This window comes from Lithobates pipiens, unplaced genomic scaffold (genome assembly GCF_037356315.1).
Source record: "Lithobates pipiens isolate NorthernLeopardFrog02 unplaced genomic scaffold, aLitPip1_a1.2 Scaffold_16, whole genome shotgun sequence".
Taxonomy (NCBI): domain Eukaryota; kingdom Metazoa; phylum Chordata; class Amphibia; order Anura; family Ranidae; genus Lithobates; species Lithobates pipiens.
Genome location: NW_027507748.1, coordinates 283,721,885 through 283,741,930, shown reverse-complemented (window position 1 = coordinate 283,741,930; position 20,046 = coordinate 283,721,885). Strand labels below are relative to the sequence as shown.

Here is a 20,046-nt window from a genome sequence, read left to right as displayed (position 1 = left end):
AGGATGATGGTGCTCACCTCATCTCCTCAGCACCAGCAATAGGCGTTGCTCCCTACCAGCCACACACAGTGCGACCCTGGAGTCACAAGTCTGGGCCAGCCATGCATGGCGTGCCCCATGGGAGACCTGACTGCCAGCCTCCTGCAAATTGACAACTCCATCAGGTAAGGAGAAATGAGCAGGAAACGTGGTTACTGAGGTTCTAGATGCCCCACTGTGCCCAGGGTCCCTCATTTCTCTGGGGGAGCTCCCCCCCCCATAGAAGGGCAAGCCCTACCATACCCTGAGGCTTCCCAAGCCTGCGGTCCGGCTCCCAGACCTGCAGCCATCTGTTTTGGGTTTTTGATCTCTTTCTTGATTGCGTTTCCCATCAGGTGGGACCAGTCATCTCTCAGGGTGCCAGCCTAGAAGACACCTTGAGAAAATAGATTGCTCTTGATGTTAGCACACTCCATAGACATGATCAGTCCACTGCAGGACTTGTGAGGGAGTACAGTGTTCCGGAGGGATCAGCAGATCAGGCGAGTATAAACTTTGTGCTCAACCCCTAACAAAACGAGCAGCTGATCCATGCCGAAAGCGTAGCCAACCCACTAACCAACCTGCATAGGATGCATGAAGGTAAAAAAAAAAAAAAAACCTTCAACCTTTACAACCACTTTAAACAGAATGCTAGTGAATGATAGAAAGAAAACTTCTTATAAGATACAAGCTGAACTCCAAGGACAAAGTACTGTACGTCAGGGTCTGCTTGCATCAACTGTCTGATTTTGAGTGACAGTGGACTCAAAAGGAAAAAGACCAATGAGGACTTGAAAGAAAAAGTTATTGGAAAGTCACATCATCTCTATATTCACAGACAGCTACATCTGGCATAGAGTGCCTAGAATGAAATCTCAAGACTATCAGGGAATTCTGGTACAAATGTATTAAGTGTCAGAAAGCTCTGCCTCTTTAGCAGGATAATGACCCAACACAAACATTTAAAAGAACCCAAGAATGACTAACAACAAAACATTGGTCTAGTCTAAAGTGGCCTCCTTTGAGCCCAAATCTGGATCCTATTGAAACCTAAAGATAGCTGGAGCAGTTTGCTAAAGAAGAGTTGGCCAAAGTACCTATTAGCAGGTGCATAAAATCTCACTGACAGCTACAGATGTCACTTGTTTGCAGCAATTGGTTGGATTAGGTTAGGCCCGTTTCATACAGGCTTCCGCTTGTATAAGAACAGTGTGAACAGCAAACTTTTTTATGAAGCTTGTAAAGTACCATTCAGCTCCAGTTTGTAAATGAACACAGATCCTAATGGGAGTGTTGATTGCCACTTTACGAAAACTGCTAGTAGGCTTTCAAGCAAGCTTTGATTTGTTTTACTTTTAAAATATTCTATTTAATTAAAAGGTAAAGTCTGATTTATATTGAAAATGGAGAATACACAATAGTAAGTACTTTGACCAGTTTTAAGTTATTTCAATAAAAATTTAGTTTTTTTTTTTTTAAATGGAAACATACCAACAAATTTGTATGTCTCAAAGCTTTCATTTACCAACTCACCAAGTCCACATCTCCCAAGTGGTATAGCTTTGCTCTGTACTGGAGATGGTTTGGTGAATCCTGCAGCCTCCAAGCCCTCAAGTATAGGCTGTGACAATAGCAGACTTTTAAAATCCTGAGCTTCCCCTGTAGCTTGGAGTACATCTTCTGTTCTTGGCCGAGAGCCCAATAAGTGTGCAGCCATGTTTCTTTTACGGGGATGGTAAGATACAACTTTTGAATTCACAGCCTAAAGTAGAATGGTTAACAGTTATTATATATGGGCAATGGAAATAAAACTTAGCATGAGAATACAAAATTCTAATATGAAAAATAAAAACTTAGTAGACCAATCATTTGCAACTTTGCAACCGTTTTAATAAGACTTATTTTAAACAAAAAGTAAAATGCAAGATTTTCAGGTTTACTTTTTGTCACTTTATAAGCAACTATAATGCCAGATACATCCAATGAAGGACAAAATAAGGCCTCAGGCACACTAAGGCTGCTTTCACACTGGGGCGAGAGCAGCGTCGGCGGTAAAGCGCCGCTATTTTTAGCGGCGCTTTACCGTCGTTTTAGCGGCGGTGTGCGGGCGCTAGCGGGGTGGTTTTAACCCCCGCTAGCGGCCGAAAAGGGGTTAAACCCGCCCGCAAAGCGCCGCTGCAGCGGCGCTTTGCCGGCGGTATTGCCGCGGTGTCCCATTGATTTCAATGGGTAGCAGCGGTATAGGAGCGGTGAATACACCGCTCCTTCACCGCTGCAAAGATGCGGCTGGCAGGACTTTTTTCACCGTCCTGCCAGCGCATCGCTCCAGTGTGAAAGCCCTCCGGCTTTCACACTGGAGTTAAAGGGGCCGGTTTTTTTCAGGCGTTACACAGGCGCTATTTATAGCGCTGTAACGCCTGAATACCGCCCCAGTGTGAAAGCAGCCTAAAGCTGCACAATTAATTGGCAAGAATAGTTATTGCTATTTTTTTTCCCACTGTGATCTTGACAAAGGTTTTCCCTATCTTTGGTATGCAGAGAATTTTCTCTTTGCTCTCAGCAGTCAAAAGTCAAAGTCTGGGCAGTCTGCCAAGTTTTAAAACATTCTGTCGGTGGTATGTTAAGTCTAAACATTGTATCAATTTGTCTTTTATATTAAAAGGAATAGACTTCTGTATGTAAATTAGGAAAGTTAAACACTAAACCTTTTTCTTCTGATGGTTGTTTAAGTTAAATTTTTTATTTTTTTTTGCTAGAAAATGCTAGACATTAGAGGCCCCAAACATATTTTTTTTAGTAGAGACCCTAGAGAATAAAATGGTGGTTGTGCAATATTTTATGTCACAATGTATTTGTTTTGCAGCAGTCTTTCAAATGCAATTTTTTGGGGAAAAAATGACTTTAATGAATAAATAAAAATCGGGATTCTCATTTTGCCCACTTTGGGGGTTATTTACTAAATGCAAATCCACTTTGCACTTGGAAGTGCAGTCGCTGTAGATCTGAGGGGGGTGCATGCAAGGAAAATAAAAAACAGCATTTTTGCTTGTACATGATTGGATGATAAAATCAGCAGAGCTTCCCCTCATATCTACAGCGACTGCACTTTCAACTGCAAAGTGTATTTGCTTTTAGTAAATATACCCCAATGTGTTTGCTCAGCTCCTCCTCTGAATGAAAGCCATTTAAAAAAAAAAAAAAAAAAAAATGTCTTAGATGCTGCATATTGCACGTGTTTACGCTCATTAACGCTTTCTATTGAACAGAATAAATGAATATTCTGGTCATTAGAATGCATTAAGTTGCATATGTGTACTCCGTTTGCTCTGCCCAAAATGTTCCTCTCCTGTTTTTTTCTTCAGCCTCCTAATGCTCCTCTTCTAATACGCCTGTAAACACCTGTGTGTGCAGGGTGACAATCTAGGAATTTAGAGGCAAAAACTGGCATTTAAGCCTAGTGTAAAAGAGGCCAAGCAAGTCTGCCGACCTCTATACTTAAGTCCAGGCTCCGACTAGGGTATGCAAGAGCATGCAAGGGAAACCTTCTTCCCACTGACAACTTTCTGGCATTATTTTGCATCAACCATTTTCTCTTCTATCCTGACAAGTGCTCAAGTCCCTGCTGCATAGCAGCCTCCCCATAAAAGGAAATTACAACCTCCATGCTTTACTGTAGGAATGATGTTATTTGGATGGTGAGCTGTACTGGATTTCGACCATATTGTTTTGTGTTGAGGGCAGATAATTCAAATCACCCCCTTAGCCTCCCCTTAAAAAGATGTAAATATTTTCTTCCCCCAATCATACGTACCTAGGTGGATGCAGCATTAATCCAATGCTGTATCTGTCCCATGGTCCTCTACACTGATAACCGAGCGATCAAACTCCTCCGATCGCTTGGTTTACAGAGCCCTGTGAGCAGACAGCTGCAGACAGTCACAGCAATCTACTCACTCCTTGCTCATTGGGGCGCCGAGCTGTGGAGGAGGCGGACCGTCTGTCTCAGGCTCTGAGCGGCTCGCTGAGAGGATGAGGCGGGCATCAGTCCAGGCACCTGGCGGATCCAGTGGTCAGGATAATGCGGTGTCTGGAATGAAAATTAATTATTTCAGTCCGCTCTGCAGAAAATGGGTCACAGGAGTGCAAAACGAATTGAACTCCTGTGATCCATAGGAGAAGTATAGCCAAACGAGTTTTGGCTATACTTCTATAAATTACCTGAGCCCTCATTCGATCCAGGGCCATGTATGTCTGCAGATTTACTTTCCCCTCACTTCCAGGTCTCGTTGGCTCTGCTGGAGCACTGGGGGCCCCAGTGCTGTCAATCAAAGCCAGTGGCAAGGGAGAGGGGGGGGGGGGCAGAGTCCTACTGTTTGTGTCAATGGACGCATTTCGACAAAGTATGTCTTCAACAGGGGCATGCCCTGCCCCTGTTGAAGACATACTTTGTCGAAACGCGTCAGACTTGCATCTGGCACCCCACATTGCTTTTATTCTGTTTTTTGTGATCACATGTCATAACTTTTGTCCATTTTTATGACCTTTTAAATAAAACCTAAATGGTTACTTTTTGACCTGCACCATTTGGAGCTTTCCTTTTTCTTTATTATATTTTTGTGAACCTTCTCCTATATTTGGGGCTGGAACCCCAAACGGGCCATATCCGATCCGGACAACCTGAGGAATACTCCGAGAGACGTCCTTCATGGGCTCCCATCGTTTGAAGTCTCCCCAGCATCCGGTTTGACTATCTACAATCCATTATCTGGTTCCATGTTTGGATCCCAAGCGTTTTTGACTCAACTGTCGTAAGACTGATGAGTCCACCTTCTCTGGTAAGAGTACTCTACCTACCTTTTAGATCACTTCAGACAAGTTGATATATCTGGTTGCACTTGATCCGTAAAACTCCTGATTCCTTTGTGAGGAAGACCCACCACAACATTTGTGCACTAGTTTATACAAGTGGACTTTTTTTACTGTGTTTTACCTATTTTTTGGGTTTTCAGTATTCACGATTTTTTTGTATATTTATATTTTGCTCTTTCACAACTACATTATCTTTCTACATAGATTTGTTATCCAATTCAGCGCTACACTATTTGTTGTTTTATATTTGTTGAACTTTGTTTGTTTGAAGTGTTGGCAGCTGTTTTTGCAATTTTTTTTGTGTTGGTTCAGCATAGCGCCGTGTTTTCCCCTTTTCTTTCTCTTAGGCTCGGTTTACACAGAGGCAACTGCGATCCGACTTCAGGTCGCCCCTAGTCGCCTCAGGTCGGACAACATTTAAAAATCAATGTAAGTGAATGAGAGCCGTCTTAATGCACGCTACTGAAGTCGCCTTCGACTTCAAAAGAAGTTCCTGTACTACTTCAATCCGACTTGTAGGCGACTTGTACCCATTGATTTCAATGGAGGTCGCCTCCAAGTCGGATCTCTGTCTATATGAAGGAGACTTTGACAGAATTATTAGCTCTGAAGGGGGAACTCCACGCCCAATTTCTGAAAAAAAATTTGGCGTGGGTTCCCCCTCCGAGAGCATACCAGGCCCTTAGGTCTGGTATGGATTCCAAGGGGAACCCCCTACGCCGAAAAAAACGGCGTGGGGGTCCCCCCCAGATCCTTATCCGAGCACGCTACCCGGCCGGCCAGGAAAGGGGGTGGGGACGAGCAGGCGCCCACCCCTCCTGAGCCGTACCAGGCCGCGTGCCCTCAACATGGGGGGATGCCTTGGGGGAGGGGGGCGTGCGGCCCCCCCCACCCCAAAGCACCTTGTCCCCATGTTGATGAGGACAAGGGCCTCTTCCCGACAACCCTGGCCGTTGGTTGTCGGGGTCTGCGGGTGGGGGGCTTATCGGAATCCGGGAGCCCCCTTTAATAGGGGGCCCCCGGATACCGGCCCCCCACCCTATGTGAATGAGTATGGGGTACAATGTACCCCTACCCATTCACTTGTAAAATAAAAGTACAAAAAAAACACAACACACGAGATAAAATACTTTATTGCACAGCTCCGGGGGTCTTCTGTCTTCGGGGGTCTTCTCGCCGGACTCCTCCGCTATCTTCTTGTAGCTCTTTTACTAGCGGAGGAGGCCGGCATTCTTCTTCGTCACCGCGGCCTCTTCTTCCGACTTCGGGGGTCTTGTCCCCCTCTTCGGTTCTTCTGCCGGGCCACCGCGCCTTCTTATAGCTCTTTTACAGGCGGTGGCCCGGTCTTCTGTCGCCGTCGCCGCCTTCCGTTCTTCTTCTTCTCCTGGAGATGTTGACTCGACGTCATCTCCGGCCGCAATGCCAGGGACGCGCTGCGCTGCCACTTATATAGGGACAAGGGGCAGTGTCACATGGATTGATGTCACATGGGTTGGTCACATGGGTTGATGTCACATGGTGACAGTCCCAGCATCCTCCGGGACTGTGACATCATAAGGGGGCGGGGTCACCATGTGACATCAACCCATGTGACATCAACCCATGTGACACTGCCCCTTGTCCCTATATAAGTGGCAGCGCGTCCCTGGCATTGCGGCCGGAGAGAACGTCGAGTCAACATCTCCTGGAGAAGAAGAACGGAAGGCGGCCGCCGCGACAGAAGACCGGGCCACCGCCTGTAAAAGAGCTATAAGAAGGCGCGGTGGCCCGGCAGAAGAACCGAAGAGGGGGACAAGACCCCCGAAGTCGGAAGAAGAGGCCGCGGCGACGAAGAAGAATGCCGGGCTCCTCCGCTAGTAAAAGAGCTACAAGAAGATAGCGGAGGAGTCCGGCGAGAAGACCCCCGAAGACGGAAGACCCCCGGAGCTGTGCAATAAATTATTTTATCTCGTGTGTTGTGTTTTTTTTGTACTTTTATTTTACAGGTGAATGGGGTAGGAGTACATTGTACCCCATACTCATTCACATAGGGTGGGGGGCCGGTATCCGGGGGCCCCCTTATTAAAGGACCCCGACAACCAACGGCCAGGGTTGTCGGGAAGAGGCCCTTGTCCTCATCAACATGGGGACAAGGTGCTTTGGGGTGGGGGGGCCGCACGCCCCCCCTCGTCCCCACCCCCTTTCCTGGCCAGCCGGGTAGCGTGCTCGGATAAGGGTCTGGTGTGGATCTGGGGGGGGACCCCCACGCCTTTTCGGCGTAGGGGGGGTTCCCCTTGGAATCCATACCAGACCTAAGGGCCTGGTATGCTCTCGGAGGGGGAACCCACGCCAATTTTTTTTTCAGAAATTTGGCGTGGAGTTCCCCCTTCAGAGCTCATTCTCTGATTGGCCACGGCAAAAGTCGCCTGGCCTGGGGCGACTTGTAAGTCGCCCCAGGTCGTGTCTAAAAGTCGTGTTCAAGTCGTCTCCAAGTTGCCTCACAAAGTCGTCCTGAAGTCGTGTCGCCCCTGTGTGAACCGAGCCTTACACTAGGGCTGCAGGGGAGGCATTTCCAGGCGCATTACAGGCGCTATTTTTAGCCCAATAATGCCTTAGTGCGAATATAATCTAAATGCAACTTGTTTTCAATGTGCCTGTACACACAGGTGCATAAACTAGCACCGTGTAGAAAATTGAGAGCAAGAGGTGGGACTTTATATGAAGCACAGAGCAACACAAAAGTCAAGTGACTGGCAAATACTGTTCATTCATGTTGTATAATGTAAATATACAACTAAATGGGTATATAACCTCCAAAAGCATTTGATCATTTACAACATAAGTTACCTAGTAGTCTGCAATCATTGAAATATTTATAGAACAAAACATGGATACACTTTTATAAACATAGGTAAATAAAAACAAAAATCTAAATATAAAACCAAAAAAATGAGAAGAGGGGAGAGAAATAAAAAAAAAATAAAATAAGCATAATTCATATACTGAATGATTATAGACATGAATAAAACTGTAGAGAATATAAAATTGGTCCATGGTAGAATGGTAGTAAAATGTAAGGCTTGGCACGTTTCACGGCCTTATAGCCGCTCATCAGAAGCATAAACCATGGAAAATATCAAAAAAAAAAAATTAAATGGTCAAAAGGATAATTGATTTTGGTTGGGCAAATAAAAGGAAATTTTTTTTTTATATAAAAAGGTTACCAGCTTGCATATTGAACCAACATCTGTGCAGCGGCAGTGCAGCATTGAAAGTCGCCAAAAAAATAAATCACAAGGTCTCATCTCCAGGCACTGCGGTCGCCAAAAGGGCGATACCAACCAGTATAGACAATTTGTGGGCCATGGGTGTGTGAATGGACAACCCTGTGAAAGGAAAAGGAGTGAGCCTGATGAAAAACCTAAGAAGCAAGGTAAATGCATGAGAAAGAAAGGTGAATACTGTTGAATATGAAATGATTATAAAAAGGTGAAAATAATGAGTGAGGTGAGCGGTGAGTGATAAAGGGTGTAAAGGAAAATTTAAAAATATATTTTTGTTTTTAGATATTTTCCATGGTTTATGCTTCGGATGAGCGGCTATAAGGCAGTGAAACGCGCCAAGCCTTACATTTTACTACAATTCTACCCCATTCTACCATGGACCAATTTATATTCTCTACGGTTTTATTCATGTCTATAATCATTCAGTATATGAATGTTTATTTCTTTTTATTATTTTTATCCCCTCTTCACATTTTTTGTTATATTTAGTTTTGTTTACCTATGTTTATAAAAGTGTATCCATTGTTTGTTCTATAAATATTTCAATGATTGCAGACTACTACATAACTTATGTTGTAAATGATCAAATGCTTTTGGAGGTTATATACCCATTTAGTTGCATGTTAGCTTACACAACATAAATAAACAATATTTTCCAGTCACTTGACTTACTTTTGTGCTGCTGTGTGCTTCATATAAAGTCCCACCTCTTGCTCTCAATTTTAATCAATGATAGGTATGGTGGCAATTACCCCTTTGGTTCCTGCCTCATTTAAAGTCCCAAAATTAATTTTCTCCTCATTATAGCACAGTGTATAGATGAGTAAACAAAAAAAAAAAAAAAAATCAGTTTTGCTAGTCAGTATTTTACACACGTATATACATAAAAGTTTATTTGAAGATTTTAAAACCTCATTCTGAGAGCTAGAATGTATTTCACGAGTGTATGTTCGTATGCACAAAGACGTGCAAAAAAAAAAAAACACAAATTTTTGGCCAGGAATACCAAGTATTACCCTGAGAATCTTTGGGGAAGAGCCTCCTACTTGCGGTCTGTGTACCCATATGTGGGCACTACAGATCCAGCCCACAGCGCTGCTGCCATCCGATCTCTCCCCTCCACTGTACAGATCAGTACACAGTGGGGCGAGAGGAACCGGCGTCATGACATGATTTGACGGAGCGATCACATTGTAAACGGCCAACGAGTGTACCAAGATGGCCGCCGCTCCAGAGCTAGCCCGAAGCCACGGCCTTTCCTAAGGCTGAGACAGCAGAGAGCTCCACGGATCGTGGGGTGTGCCAATCCGAACAGGGTGACCCGTTCGGATCACGGATCGGTGATGATCCGTTGCACCCCTACCTTCCACACTGAGTCCGCCCGTGCGTTAGCAGTAAAGCGCAGCTCGTTTTAGCAGTGCTTTACCACTGTTTAAGCCCCGCTTTTAACCCCAAAGCAGGGGTTAAAAATGGCTGTGTTGCGGCACTTCCAGAAGTGCTGCACATTCGTTGCAAACCGTCACAAAGATGCTGCTTGCAGGACTTTCTCTAATGTCCTGCAAGCGCACTGCCCCAGTGTGAAAGCACTCGGGCTTTCAACTCGGGTGGCATGGGAGACAGTTTTCAGGTGCTATTTCTAGAACTAAAATGCCTGAAAACTTCCGCAGCATGAAAGGGGGTCTAAGCAACTGTGCTGTAACCTTTGCCCAAGCTGGAGTTGGGCTTTTATAAAATAACTCCAGAAATTACATAACTTTAACCGGTTCCCGACCAGCGCACGCCGATGTACGTCGGCAGAATGGCACGGGCAGGCATATTGGCGTACAGGTACGTCCAATCTTCAATGCCGCCCTGCGCTCGCGTGCCGGTCGGGACCCCCGTGAGTCCGGTCGTGGGTCCCGCAGACTTGATCACCGCGGGCATACCCGTGATCGTCTCACGGGACGGCTGACTGGAGAAGTGCCGTTGTAAACAGCATTTGTCCATTCTGCCTAGCAACTAGTGACGCTGATCTCTGCTCCATGTGATTGGAGCAGAGATCAGTGTTCACTAAATGAAAGTCCAACCAAATCGCTGATCGCCGCCATTACTAGTAAAAAAAAAAAAAAAAAAAAAAAAAAAGACTAATAAAAATGCCATAAAACTATCCCTATTTTGTAAACGCTATAACTTTTGCGCAAACCAATCAGTAATCGCTTATTGCGATTTTTTTAACAAAAATATGTAGAAGAATACCTATCGGCCTAAACTGAGGGGAAAAAAATGTTTTTTTTATATATATTTTTGGGGGATATTTATTATAACAAAAAGTAAAAAATAATGTGTTTTTTTCAAAATTGTCGCTCTATTTTTGTTTATAGCACAAAAAATAAAAACCGCAGGGATGATCAAATAACACCAAAAGAAAGCTCTATTTGTGGGAAAAAAAGGACGTCAATTTTGTTTGGGAGCCACGTCGCACAACCGCCCAATTGTCAGTTAAAGCGACGCAGTGCCGAATCGCAAAAAGTGGTCTGGTCTTTGACCATCAAAATGGTCCGGTTTGTAAGTGGTTAAAGTAGTTGTAGAGTCAAAGAAAAATTACTGCCAGCCCCTCTGTTCTACCAAGCCATAAAGACACTGTAAATATTTGTATACAATTATGCCTCTGACTACCTTATTTCAGATCGTTTCTGTTCAGTCACATCATCTTCGGCCTCTTTCCTCCACCGATCTAAGGACTACAGCGGGACGGGCCGAGATCCCCCACCGATGTCATCCGGGAGGTCACGTGAACACTCGTGCTGTCCGCTCAGCCCCTCCTGCTCTAGCCCTTAGATCAGAGATATCAAACTGGTGGCCCTCCAGCTGTTGAAAAACTACAAGTCCCATGAGGCATTGCAAGGCTGACAGTTAAGAGCAAGACTCCCAAAGGCAATGGCATGATGGGAATTGTAGTTTCGCAACATCTGGAGGGCCACCAGTTTGAGACCCCTGCCTTAGATCGTGGGAGGAGAGAGGCCAGAAGTCACATGACCGAACAGAAAACAATCTGAAATAAGGTAGAGGCATAAATTTATGCATACATTTACACTGTGTAGAACAGAGGAGCTAACAGGTTGGGGGGGGGGGGGGGGCTAGAGGAGAGAAGTGGGATAACGGAGGCACCTTTAACTATCATGGATCAGCAGCCATGATTACCGTGGTCAGTTTACATAGAGGGACACAAGAAGAGGCAGGATCAACCAGGTTTTTTTTTTTTTTACAGCATAGAACGGGACAGATTAGACATAAGCACTATGCGGTTTAACCTGCTACAAGGGAACAATTTTTTTTTTTGGGGTTAAAACATCTTGAAAAACACTTACTCTCCTGACTTGGCCCAATTGAGTTATCCATATGCCACAACTGTGTGGCTGATGGCAAAGCTTTAATTCTCAGTTTCTCTCTTCTGGCGGGTGGATGAGTGGTTTAATTTGTGTGCACTAAATATACAGAGTCTCCCGCACCTTCACCACTCAAGAGATCCCTTATATATTTTTTTTCAATGAATACAAGGCGTTCTGAAGTGGAGCAGCGGATGACATTATCTCCCTCTTGGACCATTAAAGAGCGCCTTGTATTCAATGAAAAAATACAGGGCTTTTAAGTAGTAGAGGCACCACAGCAAGCAACACTGTTTAGTAAACAGAGGGGAAGTCACTGGAGCACCCCAGGGAAGAGAACGCTGAAATACTTTACTACTACAGAGAATTACAGCTTCAGCCATAGGGAGGGGACATCTGGTTAATTTGTTTGCGGTAAAATAGCCCAAAGTAAAAGGCCTGTACACATGGTCAGAAAATCTGAAGTTAAATTAGTTCCGATGATCCAAAACACCAAAGACTACACTTTCTTTTCCCCTCCACATTCTAAATACTCCAGAATTGATCACTTCTTCCTTTCACAGGCAGACATACAATACTTGACCAATGCCACGATAGAGCCCATACTGTTATCCGACCACAACCCCATCACGGTCACCCTTACATTCAAACATTGCAGCCCTAGATCGGCTGTCTGGTGGCTTGATGACTCTTTACTACTCGACACAGAAAATAAGGCCCTGATCGGGGAATGTGTTTCACACTATTTCAATGAAAATTCTAACCCTGAGACATCACCCGCATCGGTATGGGCAGCGCATAAATGCGTCATACACAGATTATGCATCTCCCTGGCTGCTAAACGTCACAAGTGCAAGAAGGCTTTGTTGGATTCCCTATACACACGCATTCACTCACTCGAACGTCTACATAAACGATCTCTAGCTGATACTCACCTCACTGAACTGGTAGCTGCCAGAGAGCTTCTTTTGGAAGAACTCCAAAAAACTCTGCGTCGCCAATTTGCCTTATCCAACAAAATCTTCTATGAATTTGGTAATAAAGCCGGCAAGTTCCTAGCAAGGGCTATACAAACCAAAAAAGCAAAGCACACCATACACAAGATCCTAACGCCCAAAGGAGATTCAGTAATAGAAGCGAACGCTATTGCGGAACATTTTGTAAAATACTTCCGTTCGCTATATAATCTTCAGCACCAGTCCCCGAATGCTGAAATGAACGATAAATCGGAACGGATAAAAGATTTTTTGTCTAAATTTTCCCCATCACCTATTGAGTCCTTAGATCAACAGGCGCTTGGATTCCCCCCTGTCTAAGGAAGAAGTGCTTTGCGCCCTTAAACAACTTAAAACTGGTAAAAGCCCAGGTCCAGACGGCCTACCGGCAGCGTATTACAAAGCATTTCCGGACTTGTTACTCCCTCATTTCCTACACACATTTAATAATTTCACCCCACACACACAATCCCATACTGACCTTTTGCAAGCACATATTACCCTGATCCCCAAACCTGGCAAGGATGAGACATTGATCCCAAATTACCGCCCCATTTCCCTGCTCAATGTAGACAAAGTTATTTGCCAAAATTCTAGCAAATCGCTTCATCCCATTGCTCCCTCATATTGTATCACCTGACCAAGTTGGTTTCGTCCCTGGTAGAGAGGCTAGGGACAATACCATTAAAACCCTAAATATACATCATTGGTTGACAACATCACAGAGCAAGGGCTTATTTTTATCTTTGGATGCTGAGAAGGCGTTCGATAGAGTGGCCTGGGACTACATGTTCGCCATCCTACAACACATAGGTATACCCTCTCGAATGATTCAAATGATATCAATCTTGTACTCAGTCCCCACCGCTCGTATACGAGTCAACGGCCGCCTATCGAACGCCTTCTCTATCACCAATGGTACACGTCAAGGATGTCCACTTTCACCGATCATTTTTGTTTTAACCTTAGAGCCCCTGCTTCGCATGCTTAGAGAAAACTCCTCCATCCAAGGCATTAACATCCAAAACAATCACTATAAAATTGCGGCTTACGCGGACGACATTATGTTATACCTTTCTAACCCACTTACTACTCTCCCAAACCTACTGAAAGACCTTGCTGCCTTTTCTACTATTTCTAACCTGAAAATAAATTTTGACAAATCAAAGGCGTTAAACGTTTCTTTGCCTGCCAAAATAGTAGAACAATGCCGCCTCAATTTCCCGTTTTGTTGGGAAGATGACGCGCTAACGTACTTAGGCATTATATCCCATCCAATTTGTTGAGATTATTTGAACTCAACTTTACCTCTGCACTCCTTCGGCATTAATCGGACTTCCAAAAATGGCAAAGGGGCCCCTTCTCATGGTTTGGCAGAGTAGCTATTCTGAAAATGACTGTCCTCCCCAAATTACTTTATCTAATGCAAGCTATCCCTATCGATATTCCCAAATCCTTTTTTCGCTCCTACAAAATGATATGTAGAGATTTTCTATGGTCTCATCGTCCACTCCGACTAAGTTGGGCCAAACTCATCCTTTCCAAACTATGTGGAGGCCTGGGAGTTCCTGATCTCCATACATAATATAATGCGACTCTTCTTGCCAGAATAGTTGATTGGCACATACACCAGGAAAACAAAGCTTGGGTGCCATTGGAAAACGCGTTTACCCCATTCCCTATCTCCCATTTACCCTGGATAACAAAACAAGCCATCCCTTTATCTTGCACGCATCACCCGTTAATAGGCCCTACCCTTAAAGCTTTCAGACAAACAAATTAGTTCCGATGAACGATCTGCCAATTTTCTGATCATTAGTATAATGCTTTTGACAGCAGATTACGAATTTTCAAATGGATGTGCAGGCTACAAAATTTTTGTCTGATGTGACCACAACGTCCAATTTTCTTTTCATTTGTACGGTTTTCTGCCAAAAAAAAAAAAAAAAAAAAAAACTGAAGAGCAAGACTAGGTATGCTCAGAAATAAAAGAACACATGCAAAACAATTCAACACCTTTCGTCACTTCTGAGGTTGAATTCTGTCGTCTGCAAATTTTCTGATGCTTAGTACCCTCTTCACTTTAGATTTGAGACTAGCATCCAACAAAAAACTGACGAAAATTCGTCCAATAATCTGACCGTGTGTACAAGGCTTAAGTGTTTAACCACTTAGTGCCTGCCCGCACTGTAATGCAGACAAGCGGCCATTGTAGGCAAAGCAACGTACTGTTAGGGGGAAAACACTGCGCTATAGTTAAATATATATAAAGGAAAGGCCTCAACAGCCAAAACAGCAGCCAACACCAAAAACAAACAAAGTTCAACAAACAAAAAGTAAAAATAGTGTAGCGCTTCAATGGTAATAAGTGCTCATGCACACGGACGTTTTAAAAAACTGGCTGCAAAGCTAGCTCCGATGCCTGGAAAAATTGTTGTTAAAAACGTGATTTTTACCGCGTTTTGCATTGGCGTTTTTGCGCGTTTTTTAGCGTTAGCGTTAAGTAGCTTTTTTTAAGAAACACATCTCTTGGCTATAGGACTCAGAAAACAAAGAAAATATGGTGCGCGTTTATGCGCGTTTTCCCGCGATTCGCGTTTTTACAGCTCTAGCTCCACGCCACGGAACGCAGTGGTCCTGGGTTTTTTTTACAGCTTAAAAACGCCTATGCCATTTGCAGCTCAAAAACGTCTAGGTGGGCATGAAGCCATAGACTAACATGGACAGCCGTTTTTAAGCTGCAAAAAAAGCTCAAAAAAGTGGCTGTAAAAACGTCTGTGTGCATGAGGCCTAAGTGTAGTCAACATAAATTAAAAGGATAATCATGTAACAGAGATCATATAAATGATATAGATGCCTAGAGAAAAAAAGTCCAAAATTGGGCACAAATTTCACAATGTAGCTGGCACGGGGGTGACCGAACCGTCACAAAGGAGGAATAGATCACACTAGGCGGATGTATTCATGTGAATCTGCTTGACTGTAAACATCAAGGAAGGTAGATAAATACTTCTTACCAACTCTGTTGGACTCACACAGTCGTATGACAGTTGAGTCTGAAAGGCTTGAGGTCACAATCTGGGACCAAGGAGTATGTGGAGGGAGGTCTGTTGAACTGATGGAGGAACTCCAAACGGCTGTATGCCCGATAATGTATTTCACAGATGGAACATCAAGGTTGTTTGTAGTCCAACTCAGACGTGGCCCGTTACACTGATACTCCAATCTCCCCCGAATGGGGAGGAGGGTATTTGGGGGTTTAAACCAAAAAGAAGGTAAAAAAGGAAAAAGGGCTCCACATGGTGCGGGTCAAACGGTATAAAATGATAATTTATTAAAGTCAAAAGGTTATTAATGACTTGGTGATCACAAAAAATAGAGTAAAATGAAATTAAAAGCAATGTAGGGTGCCAACAGCAGGGCTAGCTGTTGGCACCCTACATTGCTTTTAATTTCATTTTACTCTATTTTTTGTGATCACCAAGTCATTAATAACCTTTTGACTTTAATAAATTACCATTTTATACCGTTTGACCCGCACCATGTGGAGCCCTTTTTTCTTTTTTTCCTTCTTTTTGGTTTAAACCCCCAAATACCCTCCTCCCCATTCGGGGGAGATTGGAGTATCAGTGTAACGGGCCGCGTCTGAGCTGGACTACAAACAACCTTGATGTTCCATCTGTGAAATACATTATCGGGCATACAGCCGTTTGGAGTTCCTCCATCAGTTCAACAGACCTCCCTCCACATACTCCTTGGTCCCAGATTGTGACCTCAAGCCTTTCAGACTCAACTGTCATACGACTGTGTGAGTCCAACAGAGTTGGTAAGAAGTATTTATCTACCTTCCTTGATGTTTACAGTCAAGCAGATTCACATGAATACATCCGCCTAGTGTGATCTATTCCTCCTTTGTGACGGTTCGGTCACCCCCGTGCCAGCTACATTGTGAAATTTGTGCCCAATTTTGGACTTTTTTTCTCTAGGCATCTATATCATTTATATGATCTCTGTTACATGATTATCCTTTTAATTTATAAAGCAACGTACTGGTACGCCACTTCCAGATTGCGTATGTACGACTTCTATGAATGGAGGAGGTGGGCAGAAGGGATGGGCTTAGTTGAGCACTCTTTATTGGTACACGTTACAGCTCCCTCAGCTCGATTTACCCTTAATGAACTGAAAGAGAACGACAGTGGGAGTAGGGGGGAGATCAAAAGATAATCTCCAATTAATAAGGAGACAGCAGCAAAAGGGACACATCACACTGATAGTCCCTTGTGATGATTTTTTTGCCTAAATTTAGGCTTAAAGTGTTACTAAAGTCTTATATATTTTTTTTCACACATATACATACACACATATATATATACACACACACATATATATATATATATATATATATATATATATATACATATACATACATACATATATATATATATAGCATGTTATACTCACCTGCTCTGTGCAGTGGTATTGCACAGAGCAGTTCTGATCCTCCTCTTCTCAGGTCACTGGCAATGATCTTGGCTCTTCCTCCTCTTTTGTGTGTCCACATAGCATGCCGTTGTTAATGGGGACAAACGGTGCACGCTCGCTCCGGATCTGTGCTAAAACATATCGGCCAAAAATTGTGTTTATGGGATATTGCAGAAACAAAACAAAAAAAAAAGTACAGATAACTGCTCATGCACAGTAGCGGTGGCTGCACCACCGAGTGCCATCCTGGCGACTCGAGATCCTGTCCTGTACTCCCCCCTCCTTGCAAAACAGCAACCTCCCTGTGTCAGGGAGCTGAATTGCCCAGGCTGCAGTAACCATGTCCTGCCTCCTGTGGTAGACAGCACACTGATCCAGTGCCAGGACATTGAATCAGTGACGTGATCACAGGAGGCAGGACATGGTTACTGCGGCCCGGGCAATTCAAATCCAGCTCCATGACACAACAGGAGATCACCGCTCTGATCCAGGCACAGGTGAGAGGCTGCATCTGGCATGCACTGGCAAGGCTGCATTGATCTCTTGTATCGTGTCTGCAGTCTCTGACCATCTCCTGTATCATATCTGCTAGTGGTGCACCAAATGGAAAGTTTCTAATACTATTAGTGGTGTGTTTAAGAGATTGCAGACATAATACAAGAGATGGATAGAGACTTTTTTCTTGAACTTTTCTTGCACTAAAGTTGCCATTAATGGCCAACAATAAATTCATATTAAATTGATATTTAAAAAAAGTTAAATTATATATCAAAATATTAACTTTTTTTTAAAAACTGTCGTTTTCGGCAAAGTGCATCCCGTATTTTTGGTTTCGGCGCCAAAATTTCCATTCAGTGCACCACTAATATGTATTATAGCAGAAAGTACTTTTTTTTTTCTTTAAATTGTCAGTTTTTTTGTTTATAGCGCAAAAAATTAAAATAAAAAAACCGCAGAGGTAATCAAATACCACTAAACAAAAGCTCTATTTGTAAGAAAATAATAATAATAATTTGTTTGGGTACAACGTTGCACGACCGTGCAATTGTCAGTTAAAGTGACGCGGTGCCATAGCGCAAATATGGCCTTGTCACTAAGGGGGTAAAAACCTTCCAGGGCTGAATTTGTTAAAGTGGACCTTCAGTCATTTTTTTTCAACTTTCCATCTATTAAATATTCTGCCCTTGTCGTTTTAACTTTGGATAGTTTAAGATAGATTAAGACACCTTCCTGCCCAAGCCAATTTTCAGCTCTGTAGCAATTTGAATGACAATTGCGTGGTCATACAACACTATACCCAAACAAATTTTTTATCATTTTGTTCCCACAAATAGAGCTTTCTTTTGGTGGTATTTGATCATGCCTGGGATTTTTATTTAATTTATTGTGCAACAAATAAAAGACAGAAAATTTTGAAAATAAGTTTTTCTTTGTTTATTTTTTTTTTGTAAAGAAGTAAATTTTCTTCTTCACTGGCGTGGCAAAGACGGGCACTGACATGGCACTGACATAGCGTGGCACTGCCGGACGGCACTAATGACACTGATGGGTACATGATGGTGCCAGTCAGTGCCCATTTGTGGGCACTGACTGGCACAGATTGGGCATCACTTGTACATGTGGATGGCTACCTGGGCATCCACATGTTGACCACTTCCCTGGTGGTCCAGGGTGGGCATCTGAGGGGGGGCTGCGCTGATAAACATTCTGCGCAAACCCCCCCCCCCCCCCCCCCCCCGTCAGGAGAACCGCCAATCAGCTCTACTCTATTCGTGTCTGTCAGACAGGAGTGAGGAAAAGCCGATCACTGGCTTTTTTTCCGGTTGACATCGTGATAATCCATGATTGGACACAGCTGATCACGTGGTAAAGAGCCTCCAAAAGCACTTTGCAGGTGCTTCCTATTGATTTCAATGGGAAGGAGCGTTTTAGCAGTGTATTCACCGCTCCAATAGCACTGCAAAGATGTTGTTGGTAGGACTTTTTTTTGACACCCTGCCAGTGCAGCGCCTCAGTGTTAAAGCACTCGGGCTATCACATTGGGATTGCAGATGAGTGCCTGAAAAACACCCCAATGTGAAAGGGGTCTTAATGACACCAAAAACGGGGTGTCAAAGATGAGCATTTCATCACATAACAGCCGCAGCAAAGCGCATTGGTAAACAAAAAAAAAAAACACATCAGGGTCTACTTCTGAAAAGGGAGCTTCTTCTGTGCATTAGTCAGGTATAAAGCAGCCCACTCAATTAGAAAGATGTGACCTATGCACCACACGCAGGAACATGGATTCCCACTACACTTCCCGAGACTGGGGCTCTACTCATGGATAAAACATTACTGCTGAGGTAATCCAATGTAACTCCCACTACCCTGTATAGAACATAGTTCACTGACACGTTCAGGAAAAGAAAGGGAAAATATCATCCAGATACAAAACGTTGTGGAATTGTATGTAGAACACAAGCCACGTGCGGTTATATGACAATCATCGCTTATCACACAGCTCTCTACTCATGCGCCATGCTTCAGCACACAACATAGCTGCACAGGTTGCCAGTATAAAGCGCCTTCTCTGTACACAGGTTTACTCCCTCATCCCTGCCCCGCTCACCACTGACAGCAGCTCTACACTTCCTCCTCCTCACTGAACCGGAAGTCCGCGAACTGCGATTCTCGCGGTGCAGCATGGGAAAGGACAAATGTGAAACTGCACAGTGGGCGGGGCTTGCCGGGAGAGAGAGAGAAGAGAGAGTGCGCGCGCCGTATTCTCGGAGCATGCGCCGAGAGGAGGGTTTGAGAGTGGACCGAGCAGTCAGGAGGGATGAGGCGTCTCTCAATCCCGATATGAGCTTCGGCATTGTGATTGGTTTGCTGTGTGAAGACCAGTTCAAATATTTAACACCTTGACTTGCAATATTTGTGGTGTGGTTTTTCAAACGCAATTTATTTTTGTTGTACAAAATACACTGATGAATTTTAGTGCACACAATGTAATACCCATTTTTTTGGACAAAATCTAAAAGATATTGCACTGAATAAATCAATAAT

At 43.8% G+C, this 20,046-nt stretch overlaps 1 protein-coding gene across 1 annotated transcript in view; it reads right to left on the bottom strand.

Moving 5' to 3' along the window:
- Positions 1-19,674, bottom strand: part of DDX20 (DEAD-box helicase 20) — a 124,766-nt gene extending 105,092 nt beyond the window's left edge. The window contains exons 1-2 of the mRNA XM_077481533.1: positions 19,610-19,674; positions 1,555-1,783 (exon numbers count right to left, since the gene is read on the bottom strand). Coding sequence (XP_077337659.1) covers positions 1,555-1,738 — 184 coding nt within the window. The 5' untranslated portion in view covers positions 1,739-1,783; positions 19,610-19,674. The remainder of the gene's footprint in view (positions 1-1,554; positions 1,784-19,609) is intronic.
- Positions 19,675-20,046: the final 372 nt, after the last annotated feature.